General features: G+C 35.2%; 1 protein-coding gene across 7 annotated transcripts in view; it reads left to right on the top strand.

Moving 5' to 3' along the window:
* The window catches only part of NIPBL (NIPBL cohesin loading factor), a 157,541-nt gene that overhangs the window by 109,148 nt on the left and 31,520 nt on the right, over window positions 1-16,873 (top strand). For all 7 annotated transcript variants that reach the window (XM_036411015.2, XM_036411017.2, XM_036411018.2 and 4 more), the window contains 12 exons: window positions 2,450-2,588; window positions 3,175-3,257; window positions 3,831-3,963; window positions 5,498-5,641; window positions 6,780-6,869; window positions 10,772-10,986; window positions 11,094-11,196; window positions 11,882-11,980; window positions 12,085-12,231; window positions 14,386-14,520; window positions 15,355-15,453; window positions 16,147-16,200. In XM_036411015.2, coding sequence (XP_036266908.1) covers window positions 2,450-2,588; window positions 3,175-3,257; window positions 3,831-3,963; window positions 5,498-5,641; window positions 6,780-6,869; window positions 10,772-10,986; window positions 11,094-11,196; window positions 11,882-11,980; window positions 12,085-12,231; window positions 14,386-14,520; window positions 15,355-15,453; window positions 16,147-16,200 — 1,441 coding nt within the window. The remainder of the gene's footprint in view (window positions 1-2,449; window positions 2,589-3,174; window positions 3,258-3,830; window positions 3,964-5,497; window positions 5,642-6,779; window positions 6,870-10,771; window positions 10,987-11,093; window positions 11,197-11,881; window positions 11,981-12,084; window positions 12,232-14,385; window positions 14,521-15,354; window positions 15,454-16,146; window positions 16,201-16,873) is intronic.

Here is a 16,873-nt window from a genome sequence, read left to right on the forward strand (position 1 = left end):
ATTTCTTTTGTTTGGGGTTTTCTGCGCTTCTTGGACTTGTAAGTCTATTTCTTTCATCAGGTGTGGGAAGTTTTCTGTCATTATTTCTTCACATAGGTTTTCAATATCTTACTCTCTCTTCTTCTGGCACCCCCATAATTCTGATGTTGGTATGCTTGAAGTTGTCCCAAAGGCTCCTTACACCATCTTCATATTTTTTTTCTCTTTTCTTTTTTTCTTTTCCGGTTAGGTGTTTTTTGTTTCTTTGTATTACAAATCTTTGATTCTTGGGATCCTCTGGTCTGCTGTTGGATCTCTGTATATTATTCTTTATTTCAGTAAGGGTATGCTTAATTTCTAGTTGGTCCTTTTTTATATCCTCAAGGGTCTCGCTAAATTTATCAGCCTTTTCTCTAGAATTCTTGAAAAACCTTATAACCATGGTTTTCAACTCTATATCCAGTTGTTTGCTTTCTTCCATTTTTTTCATTTGTGACCTGTTTCTTTGTCTCCACATTTTGGCTGATTCCCTTTGTTGCTAGAGTGGCTTTGAGTGCTAGGTGTCCTTTATAGGGCTCAGTGGCTCAGCCTCCCCAGTTACCTGAGGTGGGTACTCTTGGTGCACCCTTTTGTGAGCTGTATGCACAGTCTTGTTGTAGTTAAGTCTTGATTATTGTTGGTATCACTGGGAGTAACTGACCTCCAGGCCAATTGGCTGTGAGGATCAGCTGTGTCTACACTGGGAGAACTTCTATGCCGGAGACACCCTAATGGGGCAAGACTTGCAAAAGCCTAGAGTAAAGCATGGGTGTAGTGGGGTCTCAGGGGATCATAAGGGCAGAGCAAACAGTTATGGCTGATTCTCAGCCCTGCCTAAGATGCACCTAGGTCCCAGTGTCCCTCAGTAATCGCTGTAAGCACCTCTGAGAGAAAGCTGCCCTCAAGTTTCGCCCACTGCCAGACAGTCCAGTTTCTCCCCAAATGAGTCTGGGTCCCCAGAATCTCACCCAGAACTGGAATTCACAGCAGTCAGGGACTTTTGTCTCTCTCCTGATTGAGAAAGCCAGCCGCGTACTCAGTTACCAGCTCTTTTCATTCGCGCATCTCTGTACCTCTGCCTTCTGCAGCTCCTGTGAGTCTCAGTGTGCTTTTCTCTTTCCTTCTAGTTGTAGAATTTCCACTCTGCCAGCCTTCCTGTGGTTCTACATGATGTCCATTTGGTCTTTTAGTTGTAGTTTTGAAATTGTTGTGCGAGGCAGCAGTTTAGGTGTTTACCTATGCTTCCATCTTGGTTTCTCTAAATACTGTTTTTAAAAGAGAGCTGAAAGATAGCTCTAACAGCAATATAGAGAGTAGACATAAAGATTAAATGCTCTTAAATCACTAAGCACAGAGTAAAAGGAATACTATCAGTTGCTTTAGTCAGCATTTTGTCTTTGTTGTCATAGTTGATTATTATCATAGCTATCATTATAATATTCCTGAGAATTGAATATGTTATTCTGGTATATAGAATAATATTTCTTTCAAGGCTGTTGTCTGTAAAATAATTTTTACCTTATTTTTTATACTAATTGTATATTGATAAACATCTGTTGTCTATTAAACTATTAGAAAAGCTATCAGCATATAAAATAATTCCTATGTTTTGATAATATCTTTAGAACAGAAGATTTAGAATATATTTACATTCCATAAGATGATCAAAAGCTGACTATGGAACAGATTTTAATAATAATGAATACCAGAATGCATGGGCATTTGGAAATCTTGAAGCTTTTTCTCATTTGAAAAATCATTTTGAGAAATCCATAATAATAAAAGCATACTATGCAAATTGACCAAACAGTTGAACTGTGGGGGCGACCATCCAGACAACCATGCTGACACCCACTGGCGCCAGGCCAGCCAAGGCGGGTGCCATGCAATTGGTCAGGCGCCCGGCCATCGCCAAGTGATCGCCCTGCAGAGGGAGGCCCAGGCCACTGACTGGCTGGCTGCAGTGGGTGGGCTGGGGTTCCCTCTGCGGGGGCGATCCATTGTGGAGCCCCAGCCAGGTGGACAGGATCACTTTGAGGTGATGGATCGCAGGGCTCCCAGACTCTGAGAGGGCATAGGCTGGGCTGAGGGACCTCCTCCCTTCCAGTGCACAAATCTCATGCAGTAGGCCTCTAGTATTTTATATTTTTACTTATAAACTTTTTATGTGCAGCACAGAGTAAGGAAGTTCGTATTAAATGTTGTATTTTCCTTTGACTATTTTTAATTAAGTATGCAGAGAGATTTAGTTAGCATTTTTTTAATTTATTAAAAATAATTAGACATGATGCTATTATAAGCATTAAAGATAATGTCTTAGAAGTATTGATAAGGAATGCATCCTGAAACTTTTAGATGGTAGATTACATTAAAAATGAAATCCCCTTTATACTCTCTATGAATGATTTAAATGTTTTCTTCTCCATTGAAGGTTAAACAGTAGTGATATGGATGGAGAGCCTATGTATATTCAGATGGTTACAGCACTGGTTTTACAATTAATTCAGTGTGTAGTACATTTACCATCAACAGAGAAGGATTCTAATTCAGAAGAGGACTCAAATAAAAAAGTAAGAAATCTTTCATAAGGTTTTTAACTTTGTATTTAAAAAAAAAATAGCATATATATTCCCTGCCAATCTTATATAATTGAAGTTCTTATTTATGGTTTCATGCCTAGGCTTTTTAGGATCCTTTCATGGTTAATAGTGAGTTTTTTCAAATATTCACCTTTTGGTTTCCACAACTTTGAAGACTATTTATATTCTAACTTTTAAACTTCTACTGAAGGAATTGAATTTTCTCTTGTATTATTGTTCATGTTTTATAAACTTTGAGCTTGTAATGTTTTTGTATTTTCAAACACTTTTGTGTTCTGACCTAGATCATGGTATGCAATTATTAATATTGTATTTGTTAACCACATTTGTCACTCATACATATTTTTTACAAATTAACATGAACTCTCAGTATTTTCATCTCGTTTTTATAAAGTTTTGAAATATGTCTGAAATGCTAATTGTAGCTTTTCTCTTTTTATATTAAAAAATAGTTAAGTATTTTAATGTATTACATATATTCAGTAATAGCATGGCATTGGCATCTTAACTGCTATTTACTGGTTATATTCGTATAAATTTATTTTTCTCAATCTAGGTCGACCAAGATGTTATCATTACCAACTCTTATGAAACAGCCATGCGAACAGCTCAAAATTTCCTTTCCATCTTCCTTAAAAAGTGAGTTTGATAACATAATGATTTTTATTTTTCCAGTATAAAGAATAGTTTATTTATTTTAAGTAATAGATTAATCCAGTTTTCTGCCATAAACTTTTGTATATCTCCCTGACTCTTGATTTCCTGATCTTTAAAATGAGTATTTGGAATATTAAAATCTAAAATATTGTGAACATACGTACATGTTGGGTTCCAAAAGTGAAAAGTACTAGATTGAGATTCTGTAATTTTTTTTTTCCCAGTACCCTTTGGGGCATTCTATCAAATAGGAAAGTTGTGCAAAGGGGTTACTTTGCCTTCATAAAAATTTATGGTAAACTCAGAGAGAGAAAAACAGTGGTCATGTTTTAAATGTGTTACACTTGCCAGAAAGTAATGTTAATATAGTCAGTAAATGAATTTCCTATAGTAGAGGGGGAAATAAAGTTTGAGAAATAGGTTTATTTTAAACCATGTTTTCATGTACTGTCCTCATACCTGTTTTAGATATAAAGAAGAGAAAATTAACAAAATTTCAGTCATATTGGTGGACATGCCTCCTAAATTCACAGTCTTTTCATTATCTTTGAACAGATGTGGTAGTAAGCAAGGTGAAGAAGATTACAGACCACTATTTGAAAATTTTGTTCAAGATCTTCTTTCAACAGTCAATAAGCCTGAATGGCCAGCTGCTGAACTACTCCTTAGTTTGTTAGGGAGACTGTTGGTAAGAGTATAGAATTTAAAGATTATTAGATTGCTAGAAGACAACATAATGAGGATATACTGATTCACAGATGATGAATTCTTTAAAAATGTGTAAGGAAATATGACCATTGCATCTCTATCTTTGCATGTTCATATAATTGTACACAATATTGTCAGTAACTTCTAGAAAACTGAAATGTGCCTTTTGGTGTTTTCATTACCTAAGATAATAGTACTTTAGAAACTTTTTTGCTTGTTTTTTGTTTGGAACTCATAATGTTAGTTAAAAGCATCTCAACACTGAGTCATAAGTTATTGTAGTTAATTCAAAGCATGAAACTGATTAACATGAAACTGTCATTTTTAAGAGTGTTTCTAAAAAGACACTTTTTAGTTTTTATGTAACTCAATAGGGAAATGCAAAGAAATATTGTGATTTTTGCTTTTATTTTTAAACTACATTTGGACTTGTGCAATACAAATTGTTACAAAGCTGGTGGGACTTTACTTTCTGTGAACTGAAAAATATGTTAATACTATTCTGGAACCAAGATAATGTTTCATAGGCATCAGAATTCAGTCTAAGAAATTTCAGTAATATTTTATTTTTAACAAAATAAGCAGTTGTGCCGAAACGGTTTAGCTCAGTGGATAGAGCATCAACCTGCAGACTGAAAGGTCCCAGGTTCGATTCCAGTAAAGGTTAAGGGCATGTACCTTGGTTGCAGGCACACCCCCAGTAGGGGGTGTGCAAGAGGCAGCTGATCAATGTTTCTCTCTCATCGATGTTTCCAACTCTCTATCCCTCTCTCTTCCTCTCTGTAAAAAATCAATAAAATATATATTTAAAAAAAAAAAACAAGCAGTTGAGCCTACATTTAAAGAAAGTGACAGTGTTCTTAGGGAGATGTAATATATAATTTTAAAAAAATATATTTTATTGAATTTTTAGAGAAGAAGGGAAAGATATAGAGAGTTAGAAACATCGATGAGAGAGAAACATCGACCAGCTGCCTCCTGCACACCTCCTACTGAGGATGTGCCCGCAACCAAGGTACATGCCCTTGACTGGAATCGAACCTGGGACCTTTCAAGTCTGCAGGCCGACGCTCTATCCTGAGGCAAACCGGTTTTGGCAATAATGTATAATTTTTAAAAATATATTTTTATTCATTTCAGAGAGGAAGGGAGAGGGAGAGCGATAGAAACATAATGAGGAGAAAGATTCATTGATCAACTGTCTCCTGCATGCCCCCTACTAGGTATCAAGGCCACAACCTGGGCATGTACCCTGACTAGGAATCGAACAGTGATTAATATAGTGAGGCTCAATCACTAAGCCATACTGGCAGGGCTTGCTTTTTTTTTTTTTTACATTAGGACTCCAAAAACTCAAAAGGCAATCACTCTGGAAAACTATCACAAGAAAAAATATTTATATTTTAGATAAAACAACATGGGTTTGAAAATTTATATGATAAATTGCTATTAAAATATACTGTCCATAAATGGGTTAAATTATATCAAAGTTGCTTTTTTCTTTTTATATATAGGTTCATCAGTTCAGCAACAAGTCAACAGAGATGGCTTTAAGAGTGGCATCTCTTGATTACCTTGGAACTGTTGCTGCCCGATTGAGGAAAGATGCCGTCACAAGCAAAATGGATCAAGGATCAATAGAGAGAATTTTAAAACAGGTATTCAGATAAAATTATGGGAGTAAATAATAGTTAACTACTTTCTTTACATATTCTTATGTCAGTATTGCATTTCATTTTGTAGATTCAAAATAAGATCCATACTTGTAAAAGGGCTTTTCAAAAAGTCCTGTCAGAAAAAGTTAACAACGTAGGGAACATTGAAATGATTTACATAAATCCATAGTTTGCTTTGCTTTTACAAATTATTATTATGAATGTATGATGTTATTTTCTGTTTGGTTTAACATAAGTTTTATTTAAATCTTTAGTTTACTGAGATGATTTTTTTTTTTATACCCAAATTGTTTTGTACCTTTGAATGTTGTGTAGGGGAAAGGTGAAGAAGACTTCTTTTGATTTTATTATGAGAAAGCTTTCATATTTTAGGGGGGAGAATGTATTTTATTATTACATTTACTTTTTGTTAAGTATGGATGATAGTAATAGTATAAGTTACTTAAAAAAAATTGATATCTAAATGATCTCTAATTCTACCACATACAGCTATTTTCATATTCTTCTACTTTTTTTTTTTTTTTAATGTCCATAACCTTATCCATGTTGGCCATTAAAAATACCTCTAGCCGAAACTGGTTTGGCTCAGTGGATAAAGCATCAGCATACAGACTAAAGGGTCCCAGGTTCGATTCCGGTCAGGGGCATGTACCTTGGTTGCAGGCGCATCCCCAATGGGAGGTGTGCAGGAGGCAGCTGATCGATGTTTCTCTCTCATCCATGTTTCTAGTTCTCTAGCCCTCTCCCTTCCTCTCTGCAAAAAATCAATAAAATATATATTTTTAAATATTTATAATTTTAAATAATTTTAAATATTTATAATACTCTAAATTTTTTAATATACTTTGTATTTTGAAAGAATTTTAAATTCACAGAATTATAAGACTCTTACAAAGAGCTTCCATAAAATTTTTACCCAACTTCCTTAATTGTTGACAACTGATAACATTTACTTTATTAATCTTTTTCAAAATTATATTATTCTGTTTCTTCCATTTAGTTGCTATACTTGTATTTTCCTTTTTATTATTTATTATTTTTTTCTCTGATTTGTGTTGGCAACTTTGGAATTTATTAATATACATTAGTAATATTTTTATCTATTTGGCTTATTTCATAGGTTTCAGGTGGAGAAGATGAAATCCAGCAATTGCAAAAAGCATTGCTTGATTACTTGGAGGAAAACACTGAGACTGATCCTTCATTAGTGGTAGGATTTTTTAACTTTTTTTTTTTTTTTTAAATACCACATGCTTATTTAAATTGGGTCTGAAAGAAAATTGGGAAATATCATGAAGGGGGGAATTGTCTGTAATGTGATTTTTTTAAACAAAAGGGTAGTTGATAATCTAAACACAAAAGAATGCTTATGGGTTGACTTGTCTTATATGGAATTTTGGTGCAGGTATTACACTGTACAGTAAGCCCTTGATTTTGCAGACTTCGATTTAACAAACTTCAGATTTAATGGACAAAATTTCCTGTCCATATGTCATATGTGAAAATTAACATCCTGTTAATTTTAAAATGGTTTTAATCAATATTTGCTTATGATAAACAAGTTATTAATTCACTGTTATTTTTAACAAATTTTAGCAAATAGTCCATATGTTAAAAATAAACACTATAGTAATTTCACCAACATAAATAAGTATATATCTACAACTATCATCTACATGTTTAAATCCAAGAATCACTGCTCATAAACAATGTTTGGCGAATCATTAGCACATGATCATCCACATTGTGCATGGTGATTGGTTCTATTGTTGCCTTGTGGCATGACTTCCTGCAGCAGTTTTAATGCGTGCTGTCCAGTATTACCACTAAGCCACACCTCAGCTCTGTGAAGCTGTTTACTCAGAGTGACTGGTGAATGTATGCATTTACTAGACCTATTCCGTATAAATTTAAAATTACAGTAATACCGTCCTCGCTGATTTGGCTCAGTGGATGGAGCGTCGGGCTTGTGGACAAAAGAGTCCCAGGTTGGATTCCGGGCAAGGGTACATGCCTGGATTTGTGGGCTCTGCCCAATACGGGGCATAGGGGAGGCAACCAATCACTGATTCTCATCATTAATGTTTCTATCTCTCTCTCCCTCTCCCTTCCTCTCTGAAATCAATAAAAATACACTTTAAAAAAAAAAAAAAAAAAAAAAAAAGCTCACCAAAATAATTCAAAATACATTAAAAAAAATAAAATTACATGTAGAAAACTTTTCTCTGAAATTGAACTTTTCATACTTAATTTTAATTACTTAAAAAGTGCCAATATAAGAAAAACAGGTCACTAATTTGTCAATTTTTAACATATGCATTCAGAAAACCTACTTTATTATATAATGGATTTTTGGCTTTAATAGACAAGTCTTCACCCGAAATAGTCCCTTATTGTCAAGATATAACTGTACTAAAAATTTTTTTTCTAATTTAATAAATCTTCATTGCTCAGATTATTACAATTGTTTCTCCTCTCACCCCCCCCTCCCCCCACAGCTCCCTTCCACCTGGTTCTGACCCCATCCTCTTACCCCCCCCTTACCCCCCCCCATTGTCCTCATCCATAGGTGTATGATTTTTGTGCAGTCTCTTTCTGCACCCCTTATACCCCCTTCTCCCCAAGAATTGTCAGTCCACTCCCTTTCTATGTCCCTGATTCTATTTACTAGTTTATTCTGTCCTAGAGATGTTTTATTCACTTGATTTTTAGATTCACTTGTTGATAGATATGTATTTGTTGTTACTTAATTTTTATCTTTACCGTTTTCTTCTTCTTCCTCGTCTTAAAGAATATCCTTCAGCATTTCATATAATACTGATTTGGTGGTGATGAACTCCTTTAGCTTTTTCTTATCTTTGAAGTTCTTTATCTGATCTTCATTTATGATACCTTTGCTGGGTAGAGGAATCTTCGTTGTAGGTTCTTGCTATTCATCACTTTGAATAGTTCTTTCCTCTCCCGTCTGGCCTGCTGATTTCTATCAAGAAATCAGTTGACAATCATATGGGTACTCCCTTATCAGTAACTAACTGTTTTTTTCTTGCTGCTTTTAAGATTCTCCTTGTCTTTTGCCCTTGGCATTTTAATTATGATGTGTCTTGGTGTGGTCTTCTTTGGAATCCTCTTCTTTGGGGATCTCTGGGCTTCCTGGACTTGTAAATCTATTTTTTTCACCAGGTAGGGAAAGTTTTCTGTCATCATTTCTTTAAATAAGTTTTCAATATCTTGCTCTCTCTCTTCTTCTGGTACCCCCATAATTTGGAAGTTGGTTCGCTTGAAGTTGTCCCAGAGGCTCCTTAAACTATCTTCAACTTTCTGGATTCTCTTCTCTTCTTGGTTCTCCAGAGGAATGTCCTTTGCCTTTTTGTATTCCAAATCTGTGACTTGATTCTTGAGACACTCTAGTCTGCTGTTGGATCTCTGTATAGTATTCTTTATTTTAGTCAGTGTATGCTTAATTTCTAATTGGTCCTTTTTCATATCCTTGAGGGTCTCACTAAATTTCTTGAAGGTTTCTAGAAGATTCTTGAATATCTTATAACCAAGATTTTGAACTCTATATCCAGTAGTTTCCTTTCCTCCATTTCTTTCATTTGTGACCTGTTTCTTTGTCTCCACAATTTAGCTGCTTCCCTGTGTTGATAGAGTGGCTTTCTGTGCTAGGTGTCCTATAGGGCCCAGTTGCTCAGCCTCCCTAATTATCTGAAATGGACACTCATAGTGCACCCCTTTGTGATCTGTGTGCACAGTCTTGTTGTAGTTAAGCTTTGATTGTTGTTTGTATCACTGGGAGGAATTGACCGCCAGGCCAATTGGCTGTGAGGACCAGTTATGTCTACAATGGGAGAACTTCTTATGGGCAAGACTTGCTTCAGTGTAACTTTGGCGCCCCCTGAGTGTGTCTCTTATGGATCTGAAGAGTTATAATCTGGATAGTCTCACTCTGACCACTGGGTATACTGGCTCTTGGATCTCCAAGGAGGTGCAAAGTCAGCCACTGCCTGAAGCCACATAGCAGGAGCTACAGAGAGATCTGAAGATTCCTCCTTATTGTTTGGAGTTTGGAGGTGCCCAGATGAGGCCCAGCTGTGAAGCCATGCTAGCTGCTGTGGAGCCTTGGGCCTTCTTTTGGAAGCTCTGGGCTCTCTGAAGCAGCTTCAGTATGTTAGGTTTTAGATGCAGAGGGCCAGCCCATTCAAATGCAAAAGCCTCTACGCACAGCTTGGATGGGGTTGTAAATTGGTTGGGGCAGGTTCTCAGAGAATCACCAGGGTGGAGCAAACAGCAGTGGCTGGCCATCAGCCCTGCCCTGAAGAGGCCCCCAGGTCTCTGTGTCCTGCACAGCACTGTGCAGAAACAATGATTGCTGCAAGCACCTCTGAAAAAAAGCCGCCCTTGTGTCTGGCCTGATGCCAGACAGTCCAGTTTCTCCCTGTATGAGTCTGGGTCCCCAGAGTCTTGCCGGAAGCTGGAAGTCAGAGCAGTCAGGAGCTTGTGTCTCCCTCCCATTTGAAAAAGACAACAGCGTAATTCCCTTGAGCATCTCTGTACCTCTACACTTCACTTCCACACCTCCTCCAAGTTTCAGTGTGCTTTTCTCTTTCCTTCTAGTTGTATAATTTCCATTCAGCCAGCCTTCCCATAGTCCTAAGTGGTATCCATTTTGTCTTTTAGTTGTAGTTTTGAAGTGGTTGTGCAAGGTAGCAAGTTCAGGTGTTTACCTTGCCACCATCTTGGTTTCCTGGCTGTTTATTTCTTAAAGTTGAGATTTTGAAAATAACATCTTCTCCCTTCAGCATTTTATCTATTTGCTCTAAACTTTTTTAGTTACCCATTATCCTTCAAATTTTACTGACTCGTGTGATACTGTTCTTAGGTAAAGTAGTTGATAGTATTATTTAATACAGTTGTGTTTATCAAATTATCTTTTGACATCATTATAATGGAACTAAGTGAAATAATTTTTCTATCATTTAGATATTCTAAACATTACAACTTTTTTCTTAAAACATGGTTTTATCTGATAGAAATTGTTTTAAAATAAATCTTAATATTTGTATTCCTGATTGTGAACCAGTTTCATCAGACTCATATCTCATTTCTTTTCAGTTTTCTCGTAAATTCTATATAGCCCAGTGGTTTCGTGACACAACTTTGGAAACAGAAAAAGCAATGAAATCACAAAAAGATGAGGAATCATCTGAAGGTACACATCACGCAAAGGAAGTTGAGACAACCGGTCAAATTATGCATCGAGCTGAAAATCGGAAAAAATTTCTTAGAAGCATTATCAAAACCACACCTTCTCAGTTCAGCACATTAAAGTAAGATCTAGAGCGAAAACATCTTCACTTTCTTATCTCTGTAAAATTAATTTACTTACTTTATAAGAAATTAAATAAAATTAAAGTTTAATAACTTTTTGTTGCAGGATGAACTCTGATACTGTGGACTATGATGATGCTTGTTTGATTGTTCGATACTTGGCCTCTATGAGGCCGTTTGCCCAGAGCTTTGATATTTATTTGACACAGGTAAAATGGACCAGAATTCCTTATACAGTGACAAATTTATATAATTCTGGGTATTTGTGGGGTAGTATATGATATCTCTTCATTATTGGAAACAGATAAAGATCATGAAAGTAGCATTTGTTTCTATATTGACAAAAGATTTTTTAACTCACTAAAATAAAAACTACAGGCCCGGTGCACAAAACTCATGCTCAAGGGATGGGGTGTCCCTCAGCCCGGCCTGCACCCTCTCGCAGTCTGAGACCCCTCAGGTAATGTCCACCTGCTAGCTTCGGCCTCACGGATCAGGTCTAAGCCGGCAGGTGGACATTCCTCTCACAATCTTGGATCCCTCGCTCCTTACCACCTGGCTCACTGCTCCTTAGCGCTGCCGCCGAGGCAGGAGAGGCTCCCCCCACGGCTGCTGCACTTGCCAGCCAGGAGCCCGTCTTCTGGCTGAGTGGCCGCTCCCCCTGTGGGAGCAAACTGACTACCATGGGGCAGCTCCAGCATTGAGCGTCTGCCCTTGGTCAGTACACATCAGAGCAGCTGGTGGTTCTGGTCGTTCCACTCTAATGGTCACTTAGGCTTTTATGATAAAGGCTAGGGGTGAATATGATATTTTTAATCTTTTGTCTGCATGTTATATTTTGTTGAAATGTTAAATGTTCTAAAACTTATGAAAATGTCAATGTTTGCTTGGCAGATCCTTCGAGTTCTTGGGGAAAATGCAATTGCCGTTCGAACAAAAGCCATGAAGTGTTTATCTGAGGTTGTTGCTGTAGATCCCAGTATCCTAGCAAGGGTAAAGAGGAGCTCACATGATTCTTATTTGAACTTTCTATTCAAATTAAAATATTAGCTTTAAGTATAAATTATATATTTTTGTTTTGTTTTGTTTTTCTTTAGCTTGATATGCAGCGTGGGGTTCACGGGCGATTGATGGATAACTCCACTAGTGTCCGGGAAGCAGCAGTAGAATTACTAGGTCGATTTGTCCTTTGTCGACCTCAGCTTGCTGAGCAGTATTATGATATGCTGATTGAAAGAATATTGGTTTGTTGTTTTGTCATTTTTATTATGATTTATGAATATAATTTGGTTTTCCTACTATTATCACATTATTTTTAATGTTAAGTTAGAAAAGTAAATACCAATTACATATTTATATTGCACAATCTTTTAACTCTAGCAGCTCTCTAAAGAAGGATGTATTTCAGGAGGAGGTCTGCTCAATCCTCTAAAGGAAATCATTGGTCAAAATTGAATTCCTTTTTTTAGTTACTACTGCCCTTTGATTATGTCAGTTTATTATGAGTAAATAATAAAAATTACATGGGATAGTTAAATATTTTGGTTAGGAATCTGGTGTAATTGTATGTGTATGTATAAGTGTGCATATAAACAGGAAGAATTATTTCAATGAGGGCTAAGTACAGAAATTTGATATCTGACAGTATTTTTTAATTACTTATGTGTGTCCAGAAAGTCATTTGTGTCTTAAGAGCAAACTTAAATACTGTTCTAAGATACAGAATTTTAATGTATGTCATGGATTTCTCGGGCCCTCGAGCATTTTCCTGGAATATAAGAGAAACCATTGGAATTACTAGATACCTGCGGAATCTACATACCAAGCACTGCAGGCATATTGACTTCTTCTATAACTCAACAGAGATGCATTAGGCACAATGACAATTTGTATCACCTTTAGTCTAATATCAGAATATTGTTTGATTGAGAGTTAAAGATAATTTCAGCTTCAACTTTCATATAATTTTGATTGAAACAAAGTATTTAAGAATGGAAGAATTTTAGTGCCTTAGTGTTTTCAAGAGTGAAGGGCAAAGCCTGTAGGATTTCCAAGCTAATGAACTCGGAGAGTATCTGCCCTAGGAATTTAATCTAAATGTTTTCACAGTTACCAAACTGCATAATGGAAATAATTTTACACAATACATGTTCCATGCTTTTTATTTATTTTTAAATCTCTTTAATTATGAAAATGTGTAACATTATAGAAAAATAGTACATTGAACACCCATGTATCCACCACCATATGTCATCTATATTCTTTGATAAATTAATTTAAATTTAAACATATTTCTACTTCTACCATAGATATTTGAGCTTAATTCTCAAAAAAATAAGGATACTGCCCTTCTTAACAAAAACCATTATCGCAGTCAAACAAAATATCATCTGATAACCAGTTCATATTCAAATTCTTCATTTGTCCCAAACATTGGACGAAAAAAAAATTATAAACAATCTAATGAAGGGATCATACATTACATTGGGTGGTCATGTTTTAAATTTTAGGGTATTTTCTAACTTTTACACACTTCCCCTCTGACCTTGTCAGACCAGGTCAACCTTCTTATTCCTCATTGTTTTGTTTAATTTATTATTTTGTATTTCCTATAAACAGTAAGATAGTGGCAATGGTATGATTAGACTTACATTAGACATTTTTTGCTAAAAGTGTCTCATATGCTGTTTAAGTGCCAGGCACTATTCTGAAAGCTTCATGTTAACTATCTCATTTAATTTTTGGCAAGCTTATACTCCAGTATTGTGTTCAATGCTATTTAATATTTTTCCATGATTAGATATCATATTTAAAATAATGACAATATAAAATAACCCATATTTATAGTAACATCAGTAAAAAGACACATAAAGAAGAAATATATAGACCATATTTATCATGTTATTATATAGTAACTATTCTGCTTGTTAAAATTTATTTTCTAACTAGAGGACCCCAGTGCAGGGTTCCCTCAGCCTGGCCTTTGACCTCTCACAGTGTGAGACCCCACCGGGGATATCCGACTGCCTGAGGGATCAGGCCTAAGCCGGCAGTCAGACACTCCCTCCCAGTCTGGGACCCCCGGCTCCTTAACACCCGCCTGAAGCAGAGCAGGAGATGCTCCCACCACTTCCACTGTGCTCACCAGCCATGAGCCCAGCTCTGGCTGAGCAGTGCTCCCCCTAAGGGAGCACACTGACCACCAAGAGGCAGCTTCTGCCTTGGGTGTCTGCCCCTGGTGGACAATGCACATAATAGCAACTGGTTGTTCCACCATTCAATTTGCATGCTAGGATTTTATTATATGGGATTTTATTTTATCAGATTTCCTGCAGCTAGGAATATTGGATTTTTTATTTTATTTTTTTTGACATTTAAAAATACCTTTCTGTTTTTAGGATACTGGTATCAGTGTCAGGAAAAGAGTAATAAAGATCCTAAGAGACATCTGTATTGAACAACCGACATTTCCAAAAATTACAGAAATGTGTGTAAAAATGATTCGCAGAGTTAATGATGAAGAGGGCATTAAGGTAAGATAAAACATTGACTACTTAAATATAATTTTTCATTAATGTTTTTAAATAATTTAAATGCTTATAATATCTATATTTGTTTATATAAATGTAAGGGGTGGGCAAAAGCAGGTTTACAGTTTGTATGGAAAATAATGCAATAATTAATAAATAATAAAAGAATAAACTTTGGCATACTTACAACTGTAAACTTACTTTTGTCCATCCATGTATATAAAACTTTACAAGTCAATATTTTTAGGTTGTAAATTCAAGAAAAGACTTTAGTACATACTTATTTCCAGATCTTATATTAATAAAGGTAATCTTTCTCAAATTCAGCAATTATAATGTTTAATGTTATTATAGGGATTGCATTATATATGGGAAATTTATTATCAGATTAAAGTAACTGATTGTTTTGCATGACATATGCTTGATTTTCTAAATTAGTAAATAGTATGTTGAAAATTTTACCCTGAGTTTATTAGTGAATTTACATATATGTGATTATCTCAATATTTGTTTTTTGTTTTTTTTAAATAACTTCTCTCCCAAAGATAGTAAAAATATTTTTGTTTAAAGCATTCAAGTGTATACTGCGCAAAAGTTCTAGGCAAAGCATATTGTCACCCATTTAATATATTTACCAAATTTAAAAAATTATAATTTTGATAACTTGGTGATTTTATTTTTTTTTTTAAACCTGAGAAATTCATATCAAGAATTTCCAGTAACTTGTATTTTGATTAGTTATGCATAGCTTTCTGTTAGGCTTTAGTAAGAATTTGGAATTGAGAATTTTGCCATGTTTGTTATAATTACTTGGTTTGAAATTTTTCTTTCTTCTAGAAATTAGTAAATGAAACATTCCAAAAACTCTGGTTTACTCCAACTCCACACAATGACAAGGAAGCAATGACAAGGAAAATTTTAAACATCACTGATGTGGTAAGAAGGACAGCAACAAGGCGATGGTCCCTGTAGGTGCAAAACTAGTTGAGGTCTGCCCCATTTTACAAAAGGAGGGACGGTATTGAGTTGTTGGCTTAACCTCAACACGGTTCTACTTCCCTTATTTTATACCAGAAGCCCGATACACGAAATCTGTGAGGCTGGAAGGGAAGCCAGGGTCCTGGGTGCCAGAGGGAAGCTCGTGGTGGCAGTCAGGGGAAGGAAGGCCTACTCTTGCACGAATTTTATGAATCAGGCCCCTAGTTTTTAGAATAAAAATTTTTTTTAAAAATACATTTTATTGATTTTTTTACAGTGAGGAAGGGAGAGGGATAGAAAGTTAGAAACATCGATGAGAGAGAAACATCAACCAGCTGCCTCTTGCACACCCCCACTGGGAATGTGCCGGCAACCAATGTACATGCCCTTGACTGGAATCAAACCCGGGACCCTTCAGTCTGCAGGCCGACTCTCTATACACTGAGCCAAACCGGTTTCGGCTAGAATAAAATTCTTTAACGTTGGTAAATTATCAACTTTCTGAAAATAATAATTTACTTTAAAAATAAAAGTTTTACTTGAGGCATTGATGAAGCATTTATATACTTAAGTCTAAAGCATAAAAGAATATTTTATTCAGAGTAAGTAAATTTATAATTTTAATATTTTCACTATATTTTTCTTCCATAGGTTGCAGCATGCAGAGATACTGGATATGATTGGTTTGAGCAACTCCTTCAAAATGTGAGTGTTATTTGACTCCTGATAACAGATAACATGAAATTTAATAGTTCTTTGTAGACTTTATGATGTAATAAAACATTTTCAGTTATTTTTTTAAGTTTTTGCCTTTTATGGTTGGGACAGTTTATTTCAGTATATTAGACTGGATGTTATGGTTAATACCACTATTTAATCAGTTATTCAATTACTTATTACAAGTAAATGTTTTAAATCAGTAATTGAAATTCTATCTTCCCTTCCAAATAATTATTTTTTCCTTATCCCTTTAATCTAGATAATAGAAATAAGAGCTATAAATAGGTATTCAGATTGCATTAAGTATATATTTACATAATTTTATATAAACATGTAGGATTTCCTATAGTAGTGCAGAATTAAGCCACAATTCATATTCTTTTACAATTTCATAAATAGGGATGTTTTATCTCCCTACAAATTTTTATTCAGAAATTTTTGAGTACGTAGAAGTATCCATCACCCAGCTTCAAAAATTATCAGCATTTTCCCAATCTTGTTTTATCTCTGTCCCTTCCCATCTTTTTTTTTTTTTTTTTTTTTTTGCTGTAATACTTTTAAAGCAGTTCCCATACTTATATCATTTCATCCATAAATGCTTTAGTATCTGTCTCTAACAAATTACTTCAAAACACAATTTCATTGTCATCTATATCAA

This window comes from Pipistrellus kuhlii, unplaced genomic scaffold (assembly GCF_014108245.1).
Source record: "Pipistrellus kuhlii isolate mPipKuh1 unplaced genomic scaffold, mPipKuh1.p scaffold_m20_p_4, whole genome shotgun sequence".
Lineage (NCBI taxonomy): Eukaryota > Metazoa > Chordata > Mammalia > Chiroptera > Vespertilionidae > Pipistrellus > Pipistrellus kuhlii.